Source organism: Mastomys coucha, unplaced genomic scaffold (genome assembly GCF_008632895.1).
Source record: "Mastomys coucha isolate ucsf_1 unplaced genomic scaffold, UCSF_Mcou_1 pScaffold22, whole genome shotgun sequence".
Taxonomy (NCBI): Eukaryota; Metazoa; Chordata; class Mammalia; order Rodentia; family Muridae; genus Mastomys; species Mastomys coucha.
Genome location: NW_022196905.1, coordinates 108,097,450 through 108,112,065, shown reverse-complemented (window position 1 = coordinate 108,112,065; position 14,616 = coordinate 108,097,450). Strand labels below are relative to the sequence as shown.

The following is a 14,616-nucleotide window of genomic DNA, read 5'->3' as shown; positions in this document are numbered from 1 at the left end:
ATATAGAATGGTATTGCTGAAATTGCCTGGAGGGTTTGGGCTAATGTAAGTCCACTAGAAAACAGGTCAAAAGGAAGATTTGGCATAAACCCAATCACAGTATCCTTTGGCAATAAGAAGCTGGGTTTTTGGTCTCTAGACAATTATTGACTGTTTGTGTGTGGCTTTTAGGAGTTACGCGCAGAAAACTTTGAGTCAGGGTCTTACTATGTAGCCTTGGCTGGTCTAAAACTCACTTTGTAGACCAGGCTGGCCTCCAACTCACACACATCTACCCCCAAATACTGAGATTAAAGGTGTGATACCATGCCCTGAAAGAACTTTTAAATACTGTCTCACCTTCAACCTCCATCTCCCAGGCTTTGTCTCTTTTTGACTCAGTTTCCCTACATCCATCAATCCCCAGAGTTGAGAGACACTGTGGAGACAATGAAAACCACTCAAAGGGGAAGAAACAAAGGCTGTTTATTCTCCATTGGAAAGGAACTTGATGCCCCACCTTGCCTTGGCTAGTCGGAGGCAGGCTGAAGTGGTTGGGGGCACAGGGGAAGGCTTCAGAGCGGCCTTGATGGAGGTTGCTGGTGGGGAGAATTTGGAGGTGGGACAACCTGAAGCAGCGTCCGTGTGATTGGTTAGGAAGGCCATTTGGCTTCCTCTGAACAAGCGAGAATAGTTTGTGAGGCAGCCATTCACTGAGCCAGTCTTGACAGCATGGCCACGAGGATGGAGGACGGCAGAGGTCCTGGTGTGACTTCCCAGGGGACTGCAGAATTCCATTGTCACACAAGAGTGTCTGGCTAGTGTCTGGCTGAACACGACTTCTCACATCCTCTTTGGCTCCTCGCTGGCAGGGTACCAAAGATGTGAACCATCCGGCCCAAGGACCGGAAGGAGAGGAAGACGCGGACCATCCTGGCAGAGGACTGGAAGGAGAGACGACTACGCTGAGTACAGGATGAAATAGCAAAAAGGCAGAGCCGTCAACAGAGGAAGCTAGCTGGGCGCAAATGGGGCTGTCCCCTCCCTCTTCTTGGACAGGATGATCGTGACACTGTCTTGGATGCCATAGGACTTAAAGTCGAACCAGTCCTCCAGGACATGGCCCTGGAACTCCAGTTGCTGCTCCTGACTTCGAAGGCCCTGCCTGTCTTCGATCTGCTGCTTCAGGTTCAGAACGAAGTCAAGTGGGTGGATCGCATAGGCATGGCTCCCACCATCCGGGTTTTTCACAAAGACCTGGATCTCAGGGGAGATGGTGTCCAGCAGGCAGATGTGGGTGTCGCAGAAGATTCCATAGTAGGCAAGCGAGCAGTGGCTTCTGATGAGCTGACGTTGGCCGCCAGGCTCCTGAAAGGACAGGCGTTGCAGGCCAGAGTAGCCCCTGCTCTGTCGGATTTTCTCTTTCAGTTTCTTTATGGGTTCATAAGGGTTCACCCAGAGGATTAAATCGGAGTGACCCCACTGCTGCACGGTCACCTGGATATTGGGCGCTCTCTGCAGAAGAGGGGGGCAGGGTTAAGCTTTTCTGTCTGGTGACCCACAAATTTCCCTCCCAGATTCACTTTTTTTTTTTTTTTTTGAGACAGGGTTTCTCTGTGCAGCCCTGGCTGTCCTGGAACTCACTCTGTAGACCAGGCTGGCCTTGAACTCAGAAATCTGCCTGCCTCTGCCTCCCTGCTGGGATTAAAGGCGTGTGCCACCACTGCCCGGCCAGATTCATCTTTGTAATAGCAAAAACAGCTTCTTCCTCCTCTTCCACAGCAGCAAATATTTAGGGAGTGCCAATCACTTTCTGGGCGCTATGCTGGGCACCTCCCATGAATACATCCTCAGCCCCAGGAGGCTGGCTCTGCTCCAAGTTGGTAGACAAAGTGATGGTGATCACTGTACAGTGAGAGGAATGTAGGACACAGCAGGGTTTTGAAGGACTCTAAAGCTAGGATTGTAAAGTTTTCAAGAAAAAAACCCCTCCAGCCCAGCAGTCTGTGTGTGTGTGTGTGTGGGGGGGTATGACTCATTCAGGTGCATAGAACGGTGGATTGTGAACTTGAGAGTATCCTGGGCTACACAGAGAGCCTTTGCCTCACTGAGTCATAGGCTGGGTGTGGTGGCACAAACCCTTAATTCCAGTACTCTGGAGGCACAGGTAGGTGGATCTCTGTGAGTTCAAGGGCAGCCTGGTCTATATAGCAAACTCCAGTTCAGCCAGGACTGCATAGTTCCTTTTTCACAAACAAATGCCGAAGCCTCTACCTTCCTGCCTATTTCTTGGCTTTATTTGGTTGGAAAGTGGTGTCCAGACTTCTTGCCTCTGAAAAGCTGTTCCCCACTGGGTGAGCCAGCACTACGCCAATGTAGTGTTCAGAGTGTCAGGCTGGGCGGAACCATTACCTTTACAGTCCAGCTGGGGACGGGGCTGTCCCTGTTGTCATAGCAACAGTCCTGTTTGAGACACTGGTTGGCCCGTTGAGCAACTATATCCCATCTGTAGCCTCCTGCCACATTGTGGGTGGGGTCTGCTGGGTCCAGGATGATGGGCCTGCAACACAGAGAGACGATGCTCTTCCTGGTTCAGAAAGCCATAGGCTAGGGAGATGCCCCCAGCCTCCATTCTTTCCAGCAACTGAGCATCTGTGTGTCCTGAGAGCTGCCCATCAAGTAGGGGATGTGGAGATGATGAGATTTCTCATCTCCTTGAGGATAATGTTCTGGGAAGTGCAGAGAATTGGAGGGGTGGATAGGAGGAGGCTGTAAGCTGGGTCTTGGAATAATAACAGATGTCTACTTGTCAGGGGAGGAATCTCAAGGCCACGGCAGGCTTTGAGGACAAATTTGCTGAGTGGTCTTCGATAACAGTGACATCACCAATATCTACTGATTGCTTTTGAAACCCTAGGCCAGAATCTAACCTTTGTGCTTTAGTCCTCCCAACAATTCTATAAGGGATTATTATGGTTATCCCTGGTGTGTCTGAAGACAGCTACAGTGTACTGTCTTCATATGCATGAAGTAAATAAGTAAATCTAAAGAAACTTACATCTAATGTGTATGCACGTGCATGCGTGTGAGGTGTGTGAGCTTGCGCGAAAGTGTGTGTACATATACATGGAAATCAAGGGTTGGCATTAGGTGTCTTCAATTATTTTTCTACCTTATTTTTTGAGACAGGGTCTCCCACTGAACTTGGTGCTTGAAGATCTGGCCATACTGGTTGGCCAGACAGCTCTAGGGACCTGTTTCTGCTCCCCTAAGTTGAGATTACAGAGAGGTAGACCTTAAGTTCTCACCCAGCTTTTAGATGGGTGAAAGGCATTGGAAAGCTAATCTCGGAGGAAGCAGTTTCCTGATGAAGCATCCTCCCTCCCTTTGGTCCTTCGCCCTTTCTGAGGCTGCCTTTCATTATGTTATCTTGACTATGTGTTTCTCCAACTTCAGCACCCTGCACTGGGGTTATGGGCGCACCCCAACTATACCTTGTGTGACAATGATGACAGGCTCCTATCCGTCTACGCCTGTGCCCATGCTGGGATTAGACTTACCTAGTCTGTGGGCATGCTCAGCAGGTGCTCTGAACTCAGCGTTCGTGCTTTCCCGTGGCTTTTTTGGTAAAAGCACTGAAACGGTTCAGGGTAAGGTAGGGTGGAAGCATAGCTTTAAAAAACAAGGAACTGAACCATGTCCCCTATGACCCTCAGGAAATCTGATGTCTGTCCACTCGAGATTTCAATGTCAATGTCTGAGGTAGTCTCAGTGCATATTCAATAAAGTTGTAAGATTCCACATTTCCCCCAGTCTATCTCTCTTTTTCTCTTTGTGTTTCTGTCTCTCTCTGTTTCTCTGTCTCTGTCTGTGTCTCTGTGTCTGTCTGTGTCTCTGTCTCTCTCTGTGTCCATCTGTCTGTCTCTGTCTGTTTGTCTCTCTGTCTCTGACTCTCTCTCTGAGACTCGGTGGAGAGCACAGACCCAGTACCTTTCTCCCCTGAGCTGTCTCCTGATACAGGCCTCGATGACTGGGTGCTGCAGCGTGTAGTACTTGGTCCAGTAAATGCAGATGAGCTCATGATCCTGGAGCAACTCCATCACAGTGGTGAGGCCTTCATCCAGCCTGAAGTTTGCATCCTCCTGGGTGCCTGCTTCCCATGCGTAGACAGTTAGCAGCTCCAGGGCATAGAGAGGGGGCAGGTTGGCCCGGGGGCTCTTGTTTCTCACATACTGAAGAGAGTGGGGAAGAGACAGAGAGGGATGCCAAGATCAAGTGTGAAGATGACACCCAGGTCCAGGGGCAGAAAATTAAAAGTCTAACCCATGATCTGTGTGGCCTTGGCAAACTTACTTTCCCTTCCTGGGCCTTGGTTTTCCTGTTTTAGGATTAAGTGTCTAGGTTTGCCCTGAAGACATCAAATTGTGTCTGAATTCAAATTTACGGGAATATAATTTATTTTTGAAGGAATATAATTTACTTTTTGAATTCTCTCTCCTTCCACTCCTTCCTCCTCTGCCTCCTCCTCTCTTGGCCCACCCCCACCCCCGCATGCCATGGCATGATGTGGTGCAAGTGTGGAGGTCAGAGTTCAACCGGGCTCAGATTAAACTATGGTCGAGAACCTAGTCTGGCAAGCAGCTTTAAGTCACTGCTGAGACACCTCACCAGATGGATTTGATTATTTTTTGTGTGTGTGCGTGTAAGTGTGTAACACTATGTTCTCATGGGTGTGGAGGCGAGAGGGCAGGATGAGATATTTTACTCAATCGCTGTCACATTTTGAGAGCCGCTCTCTTACTGAACTGGATTACTCTCACTGGCAAGACCAAGCTGCCCAGCAAGCCCCAGGGATCCTCCTGTCTCTGCCTCCCCCGTGCTGGGATGGGAGGTGTGCCACTGTGTTCAGCTTTCTAAGTGGATGCTGGAGATCCGGGCTCGGGTTGTCATGTTTGTGTCTCAAGCATGTTACTAACTGAGCCACTTGCCAGCCTCGCTGTTTATTTTTGACCTATACTTAAAAATTTAAAACCGGGCTGGAGAGATGACTCATGGTTAAGAGCACTGGCTGCTCTTCCAGAGGTCCTGAGTTCCATTCCCAGCAACCACACAGTGGCTCACAACCATCTGTAATGGGGTCTGACACCCTCTTCTGGTGTATCTGAAGACAGCAATGGTGTACTCATATACATTAAATAAATAAATAAATCTTAAAAAAAAAAATCCAAAATCACTGATACTATCTTGTGCTGGGCAGTTTTACATCAACTTGACACAAACTAAAGTCATTTGAGAGGAGGGAACCTCAATTAAGAAAATGCCTCTGTAAGATCAGGCTGTGAGCAAGACTTTAGGGAATTTTCTTAATTAGTAATTGATGGGAGAGAGCCTTGCCCACTGGGGGGTGGGACCCTTGGGTTTGCGGTTTTAGGTTCTATAAGAAAGAAGGTTGAGCAAGCCATGAGGAACAAGTCCATAGCAGCACCCTCCATGGCCTCTGCATCAGCTCCTGCCTCCAGGTTCCTGCCCTGTGTGAGTTCTGACTTCCTTCAGTGATGGTCAGGAACCTGGAGGCAGGAGCTAAAGTGTGTGTGTGATGGTGGCAGGGTGGGATTGGGGGGCATGTAAAGGGGCTTTACAGATGAATATTCCACGTGACAGGTAATTTTATAAAAGAGTAGATTGATTATAATATAACCCATGCACGGGCGATCTCTATTTCCTCACTCCAGTATCAGTGAATTTAGGAACTATAACTGGAGACGAATATTCACAGGTAAAGGTGGACAGCGCCATCCAAGGGGACTGAGGTGGAATTCTACCAGACTCCTTACTTTTTTCTTTTTTTTTACTTTATTTTTAATCGTGTGTGTGTGTGTGTGTGCACATATGTATGTGTATGAGTATGTGAGCATGTGGGTGCTCATGGGAGCCGGAGGCACTGGCTCCTCTGGAGTTGGAAGTTATAGGCAGTTTCAAGCTGCCTGATGTGGATGCTGAGAGCTGAACTCAGGTCCTCTGCAAGAGCAGCATGAGCTCTTAACTGCTGAATCAAAAAGCTCTGCTTTGCTTGTTTTTGAGGCAGGTCTCACTGTGTAGCCTAGGTTAGCCTGGGTTAGCCCGGAGTTTACTATGTAGTCTGGCTGATTCCCTTGCTTCAGTCTCCCAAGTGCTGGGGTTACAGGTGTGTGCCATTAAAACTCACCTGCCTCTTAATGTATCTGTTTATTTTACAAGAAGACCACCCTCCTGCCATGAGGGCATACGTGCGTGCGTGCGTGCGTGCATGCGTGCAGTATGGCTATTTCTGTTTCTTTCTTTTTTTTTTCAGTTTAGATAAATCTAAACACCCATCACATTGGAATGTACTGGGTTCTTCCCTTCAGATATCACATGTGACACTTGCCAAGTAGTCACCAAGGACCCGTTCATTCAGTGATGACCGGGACTCAGAAGCTGTCACCATGAAGAGGCAGAGCAGTATGAGTGGATTTTAAGGAATCCTTCTTCTCCTTAGTCTTGAACTTGTTGGGTTTAATGTTCACAAAGCACAGGATGGACATCAGCCCATGGAGACAGTAGCTGCAGGTTGCAGATGTCCTAGCATCTGCCAACCCTCCCCGCAACCCTGTCTCCCATTGATGCCTTTCCCCAGCCTCACCCTGGCGGGTCCCCTTACCTGCTGGTACCAGTGTTTGACCAACCGTAGGAGGCTCTTCAGCTTCGTAGGTCGATGCTTCACGAAGTTTCTCTGCAGCTCGCTGAACGATGGAGAGAAACTTCCTGGGTACCCATTAGCCTTGATCAGATCTACATAGACCTCGGAGTTGGGACAGGAAGGGCCTGAGGAGAGTGGAAGCAAAGACTGAGTGAAGATTCTGGAATCCATCGTGGACTAAGTAGGTGTTTGGGGAGGGCCTGGTCACTCATTAGATTGTGCTTTATCTCCAGAGAGACCAGATATTGGCATTTGTCTAGGCTCTGCCCCACAGTTACCTGGCAACAGCCAGGTGTGCCTGACTCACTATAAAAGGGACCCCCTCCTCTCTCTCTTGTTCTCCTGCTCCCTTACCCTTCTTCCCCTCTCCCCATCCCCTCCCCCCCTCACTTGCTCATGGCTGGCCTCTACTTCTCTCTGTGTCAGTGTCTCTCTGTCTCTGTCTCTCTCTCTCTCTCTCTCTCTCTCTCTCTCTCTCTCTCTCTCTCTCTGTGTGTGTGTCTGTTTCAAGATAGGATTTCTCTGTAGCCCTGGCTGTCCTGGAATTCTACCTGTAGACTTGTAGACCAAGCTGGCCTCAGACTCAGAGATCTGCCTGCCTCTGCCTCCTGAGTTCTGGGATTAAAGGCACACATGCTTCCCCACCCCTGAATTTCTGGTGTGATTCTTTAAAAGCTTCATACTAAACCGGGCGGTGGTGGCACACGCCTTTAATCCCAGCACTAGGGAGGCAGAGGTAGGCAGATTTCTGAGTTCAAGACCAGCCTAGTCTACAGAGTGAGTTCCAGGACAGCCAGGGTTATACAGAAAAACCCTGTCTGGAAAAACCAAAACCAAAAATAAATAAACAAACAAACAAACAAATAAAAGCTTCATACTTTAAATTTCACTTTGGTGATAGAGTCCCACTGGGGATGCCTGGCTGCTCGTTACATAAACTGGCCTGGTCTCCAGCTCTTAGAAATCCATCTGATGCTGTTTCCTGAGTTCTGGGATTCAAGGCCTCTTCCAACACACCCAACCTGACGAGTCTTACTCAGGAGAACGAACATTGGCCTTTCCATGTCTCAGGTCCTCCCTGGATATCCCCAACACTTTTCCAGCTTTCCTTAATGTCCGTTTTTTTCAATAGATCTCTTTCTGGATGATTGAACAATATTTGTCAGTACTCATAGGGGAGGACTGGGTCTATGCCACCTCATGAAGGACTTCCTTTCTGAGGCTGGACAGCATTGCTAGCAGCCATTAATGCTGTACAGCCTGTAATCAGTGGGTGTGTGTGTGTGGCATATAAAAATCATTATGGTTTGGATCTCTGAGCTCTACTTTTGGGAAAAGTCACACAGGCCCAGTAAATGCTACCTTGCTTCTGATTTGACTCCTTTGCCTGGTTGGGCCTTGGATCTTTCAGAATATTCTTCCCACAGAAAGTCCTTCCCTGAACCTTATTTAGTTGTTACCAGGGGCACTTTATTCTTTCCTGTGATCACGGGCCACCATTTGTCTTGTGTTCCTAGTGGGCCTCTGTGATCAGTTTCTGTTTCCCAGGTCCACAACGCAGCTTACCCTAGCCCAGGACACGGGTAAGAAAGAGGAAAGCGTGTGGCCACCAGAGGAAAGAGGTCACAGTCTTCCGGGGGTGGGGGTGGGGAGAGGTCAGGCCAGGCATGTGCTTCCATTCCCCTTACCCAGGGCTCTGTAGGCAGGCACAATGGTGACAGTGATGGGCTCCCAGGTCTCCCTGGTCTGGATCGTGAAGATGAGACTACTGGGTACTCCGTCAGTCACGCCCAGGTTACTGAGCCCAAGGTCTAGCAGGTCCCGGCAGTAAGACATCCTTTTCTGTATCTGTCTCAGAACACCTTGGTGGTGTTTGGCCTCTTCCTGGAAGCTGTGGAAGCAGCTCAGGAACACCACCAGCTCCACATCCGTGGTACTCCTGAGCACTGTGCCATTCCCAAAGGAGCCTACCTGTGAAAAACAGGACGCTGTCACCTCAAGTCCCTCAGCCACGTGCCAGGCGGCACAGGCCGCTGTCACCCCTCAGCCGCGTGCCAGGCGGCACAGGCCACTGTCACCCCTCAGCCGCGTGCCAGGCAGCCTAGGGCTCTGTATACAGTACAGCTCCTTCATAGAAAGCCCTCCCACACAGGCTGGCTGAAAAGTGTCACTTCCACGTCACAGGTGCAGACACATGGAGGATGAATTTTGTGCTCAGCATCTCTGGCAGTGGGCCTCCAGCACCCAGGCTTCTTTACTCTTCCTTTCCTGACACACAGCCTGCAGCTGACCTGGAACTTGCTGTTTCCCCCAGGCTGTCCTCAGGAACTCATGATCCTCCTGATTCAGCCTCCCAGGTTTCCAGAGTGGCCCACCGAGCAGCCCTTGCTAATCCCCTGCACTGCACATCGTTGGAGAGTCAGTCTTGTCCAACCCAGAGAAATACCCATTCCAAGGGAATAGTGACTGAGCATCCCCAGGGTAAACACTCCAGAATCCAAGAGTCCATGCTGACATGCTGCCCCAAATGGAAAAATCCCACACCTGACCCATGTGACTAAAAATAGTGTATAAAGTTTCCTTTGGGTATGCGAGAACATATGCATTTCAAGAGTAGATCTGGGTCCTACCCTAAGATGTCATTATGCTTATGTAAATAGGCCAAAGTCCTGGGGAGGGGGACTGTTTCTTAACCGGATACACTTCAGGGCCTAGTACTAAGGACTCCCAACCTATAGAAATACCCACTGCACTGTCTGTGAAACAAAGAGTTGGTCCCATCCGTCTGTCTGTCCATCCATCCATCCATCCTCCCTTCCTTCCTCCCTCCTTGTTTAAATTGTATTGTGGATGGCTCAAGGAGTCTCCATCATAGTAGGCAAGGTCCTTTAGCATTAGAGCTATATGCCTAGTCGTGACTGGACTCTTACCCCTGACTCACCAGCTACATGGTCATTAGGAGCCCAAAGTCCATCAAGTGAGAAACCAAAGCATCGATGAGGTTATTGGGAAGATCAGACCCAGTACTGTACACCCAGGGCTTGTGTGGGGGCCGTGTCCCAGAAGTCAGCAGTCAACAGCACATGTCTCTTCCCTTTTTAATCTAGTTGATCTCCAGCTGCTTCCACACTAGTCAAATTAGTTACCTCCCTTCTAAGATTTATTTATTTTATATCTGTGAGTACGTTGTTGCAGTCTTCAGACACAGCAGAAGAGGGCTTTAGATCCCATCACAGATGGTTGTGAGCCACCATGTGGTTGCTGGGATTTGAACTCAGGACCTCTGGAAGAGGAGTCAGTGCTCTTAACCGCTGAGCCATCTCTACAGCCCCCCACCTCACCCCAGTTTCCATATCTCTTAATGGCAAGAGACTGAACTGTTTAATTTTTAAAAAAACTTTATTTATTCATGTGTGTGTGTCCCACACACCCTGTGGCTCACATGTGGAGGTCAGGGGACAACTGGTGGATGTTGGCTCCCTCATTTCATCATGTGGGTTCCTGGGATTATACTCAGGGTGTCAGGCTTGGCATTAGGCACCTTTTCATGCTGAGCCATCCTGCTGGCCTCCAGGTCAGATGATTCTGAGGAGAGAGACTTACTCTCCTGGCTCTGCCTCCTTGGCATGCAAGGCCCCACCCCTCTCTGGCTCACCCCACATTAGACTACTAGGGTTCAGTCATTCTCTGGGTGGCTACCTTTCCTGGTTAATGAGTCACTGCAGAAACTAAAATTCTGCTATCACAGGCTGAGCAGTCCCTGTATCTGGTACCACCAAAGGCCATTTAATGTACATCTCCTTTCTAATCACCCTGAAGATGGGCCCTGTGACCTGGCTCTCCAGGGCACAACACTGAATCCAGAGGTGGTGGAGCACAATCCACTTGCAATGTCTCCCAGCCAGCCAGGGAGTTAGATGACAGCTCAGCAGACATGGCCCATGGTTCTTCCTCTCCACCCTATGATGGCGTCCACAAACTATGCTCTGCTCCCAGAGAGCAGGTGTCTGCCGTCTTTATTCTCCATTTTAATTCTGATTTCACTAGTATTCAGACTCAGTGTTCCTATCCTGAGAGAGAAGACTGGAGATTGATTGTGGATGTGGGCAAAGGGCGATCCCTCTTCAGGTCAGGTTATGTCTACACTGCCTCCTCCCTTCCTCGGTGAGGAAAACACAGTTTAGGATAGACTTCATGATTTGCTTTTGTTGTAATTTTTTCAGATTCAGTCAACTGGACAGCTCAGCCCTCTGGAGCTTCAAGGGTGGAGGGATGAAGTATAGGATACATCCAGTGGAGGATACATCCAGTGGAGGATACATCCAGTGAGGATACATCCAGTGAGGATACATCCAGTGAGGATACATCCAGTGAGGATACATCCAGTGAGGATATATCCAGTGAGGATACATCCAGTGTAGGATACATCCAGTGAGGATACATCCAGTGAGGATACATCCAGTGAGGATACATCCAGTGAGGATACATCCAGTGTAGGATACTCTTACTGTTCACTCTTACTGTTCTTTTTCTGTGGGCATGCCTATCATTTAATGAGTTAAGGGGAGGAGAAATAAGGCTTAGTTAGCATCTGCAGCCATCAAAACTTACTCTATTTGGTGAGTCTTCCTTCTGCCTAGATACTTGTTCCACCCATTTCTTTCTTAGGTATGTCAGGGAGGGAGTGGTCTAGAGGACAGAGAGCAGGTGTCTGCCTTGCTCAAGAGACTCCCAGAGGCCAGGAAAAAAAACCCCAGGCAAGTATCATAATAAATCCTATGTTTCTAAGAATTTACCCTGAGATAACCTTTAGGCTGCATGGTCTCAGTGCGAGGCAATGGAAGATGGTGTTTGGGATGCTGCAATCACAGAGGAGCAGACCAAGGACTTGAGACCCGAGACCGGACAGTCAAAGTCACACAACTGGTGAGAGGAAGAGCCCAGAATCAAACCCTCTCTGTGTGGCGGCAAAACTATAGCTGCCACTTCTAAATCACATGACCCAAGGTCTTGGGTCTCCAAGGTCTTGGAGACAGAATGGGTTACAGGGAAAGCAGGGGCTCAAGGTTGTTCAGTTCGTCCCAGCAGAGCAAGTTACAGCCTCAGGCTGGGAGTCCAGTCCTAACTCTAGTGTGGATGCTGCCATCACTTGGGATATGGCATTAGAATGAGTCACTCTCTCTGTGTCAGTCTCCTCAACGATTAAAGGAACAATTGGCTGAAGCTAGTTCTCCAAAGCTGTGTGTGAGCATGTGTGCATTTCACATTAGTATGCACCGGTGTGTGGAGGTCAGAGGTCAACCTTGGGTATCCTTCTTTAGGCCACCCATTTCATTTTTTTTGACACAGGGCCTTCTACTGTGCTCTGGGGCTTGCAGATTTGGCTAGACTGATAGGCCAAGGAGACTGGTAGGCCTAGAAGTTCTCTTGTCTCTGCCTCCCCAGGACCGGAATAAGTTTAAACATCTACACTCAGCCCTTGTCACATCCCCTTCCAGGATCTGTTGAAGTCTGTGATCCTTAGCTCAGCTAGGGTGTGGGTGAGGCAGCTGGAAAAAGGATTTAAGAGGGATCTCAGTGAGAAACTTAGGTCACCGTTTGAATAGTCAGGTTCAGATCCAGCTCCAATGCCAGCAGTACAGCTCTGAACAAGCCAGATGGCCACTCTCAGCCTCCATTTTAAAAGTCTATTATCAAAAAATTAAAATGTGGAAAAAATAGGAAGAAGATACTGCCCAGGCACCCAGCACATCTGAGCTTGCCACATCTGAGACTGTCTTTTTTTGTCTGTGCTAAGCCTTGAACTCATATGTGCTTGACTTGCACTCTAGCCTTGAGCCACATCCACAAGCCCCCGCATTTGTGTCATCTCAACAACTTTAAAGTGAGTAGGAGATAGCAAGGAACTTTCCCCCAAAATAGCATAGTATGTGTTTTGAGAGCCCCCCATCCTAGTAGGTGGAATTTAACTTGACAAACAGCAATTTTCTTACAAAATACAGGTCATATTAAACATTTACGACTCATTCCTAAACTCACACTCTCTCAGTGTTTCTGTCTGTCTGTCCCTGTCTCTGACTCTCTCTCTCTCTCTCTCTCTCTGTGTGCGCTGTTCAGAGACATATAACCTAGGCTGGCTTTGAACCCTCGATCCTCTTTCTTCTACCTCCCATATGCTGGGGTTGCAGGAGTGGGCCCCCAAGTTAGGCTCCCTAGAATTGTATTGTACAAGTTACGTATCAGGATCCAACTAGAGGCCTTGCATTGTATGTGGTCATTGTAGCTCTGACATTGCTGAGCTTTTGTTAGACTCATCCATAAAATGGGACAATAATCATATCTATCTCACAGAGTACAAGGTTTTAACAATAGAACATGAGGGTTTAAGCTGCCATTCTCCCCAAAGGTGGTCTTCTATTATCTTCTTTAGTAGTTCATTCTGCTCAAGGCAGTAGGTTGTAGACAGCTAGCTGGGGTGTCTTGAGATGTCAGAAGCATGAAGTAGGAATCATAAGGCAAGGGGACCCCCTGGCACTGGGGTTTGCCCTGCCTAGTCTTACCTTGAACACCTTGAGCACTCGCACATCCCGGGCCAGGCCACGATCTCCCTGGAAGTTCTCCTGCCTCAGGAACTGCTCCACCGTCTGCACAGTCTCCAGGATCTCTTGTTTCCATTCTCTGGTTGGCTGCAGCCACTGAGCTACAAAGGAGTCCAGCTTGGAGGCTGGGACGCCATACAGCTCCTGGGCTACTGCCATGTCTGTGCTGACCGCCAGCTGCAGCTGGGCTATATAGCCAAGCACCTACTCAACTGCAGGCACACACCCCCTTGTTTTTTAAGGCGGCTCCTTTCCTGCTGACCTCTAGCACCCTACGGTGGAAAGGGGGGGTGAAGAGAGGAACTCGGGAGCAAGGTTCTATGGGGATCCCCTCCTTGGAGATTCATTGTCATAGCAGGTATGCCAAGGGACCAGAGACTGCAGATGGCAGGTCCAGACCACCTTAACAGGGCTGGCATCTGGCCAACTTTTGCGCTGTAAGTTTCGATTCTCAACATTTGTAGTTTCCCTTTTGTGACGTTTGTAAACTGAAATTGGCTTGAGCCTGACCTTCTGGAGACACCTTGTCTGGATGACTCAGGCCCACTGCCCCTACCCATCATAGGGAAACTGAGGTGTGGAAAGAGAAAGGGCCGACTCATGGTTGTGGTAAGGAATGAGGAATCTGGAATCAGAAGGACACTTTGAGTCCTGTACTCTTTGTCAGATGCTTGACCCTTTTCATTCACTTTGTTTAAAATAATTTTTATTATATTTTATATATTTATATAAATTTATATAAAATTATTATATTTTATTTAAAAGAATTATTTTTTTTCTTTTTGTTTTTTGAGACAGGGTTTCTCTGTGTAGTCCTGGAACTCATTCTGTAGACCAGGCTGGCCTCGAACTCAGAAATCCACCTGCCTCTGCCTCCCAAGTGCTGGGATTAAAGGCATGTGCCACCACTGCCAGGCTTAAAAGAATTTTAAATTTATATTTATGTAAAAGAAAAAATTAGGGGCTGGAGAGATGGCTTAGAGGTTAAGAGCACTGATTGCTCTTCCGAAGGCCCTGAGTTCAAATCCCAGCAGCCACATGGTGGCTCACAACCATCCATGATGAGATCGGATGCCCTTTTTTGGTGTGTCTGAAGACAGCAACAGGGTACTTACATATAATAAGTAAATAAATCTTTTAAAAAAAAAGAAAAAATTATATTTATGTATTTGGGCTTTGTTTTAGGAGGGGGCGCATGCCATGGCACAAATGTGGGGGGACAGAGTACAACCTGCAGGGGTCTGTTGTCTGCTTCTACCAAGTGGGTTCCAGGAACCGTACTCGGGTCCCTAGGCTTGGCGGTGAGCACCTTCAGCTGCT

General features: G+C 48.5%; 1 protein-coding gene across 2 annotated transcripts; it reads right to left on the bottom strand.

The window, feature by feature from the left end:
• Positions 1-448: 448 nt before the first annotated feature.
• Oasl (2'-5'-oligoadenylate synthetase like) lies at positions 449-13,489 on the bottom strand. 2 transcript variants are annotated; one of them, XM_031337535.1, is made up of 6 exons: positions 13,258-13,489; positions 8,386-8,668; positions 6,659-6,822; positions 3,970-4,211; positions 2,392-2,539; positions 449-1,494 (listed from the first exon to the last, which is right to left on the bottom strand). In XM_031337535.1, the coding sequence occupies exons 1-6, from the start codon at positions 13,453-13,455 to the stop codon at positions 994-996; spliced, it is 1,536 nt and encodes a 511-aa protein (XP_031193395.1). In that variant the 5' UTR covers positions 13,456-13,489; the 3' UTR covers positions 449-993. The 2 variants fall into 2 exon arrangements, with proteins under 2 accessions (XP_031193395.1, XP_031193396.1); XM_031337536.1 differs by lacking the exon at positions 8,386-8,668.
• Positions 13,490-14,616: the final 1,127 nt, after the last annotated feature.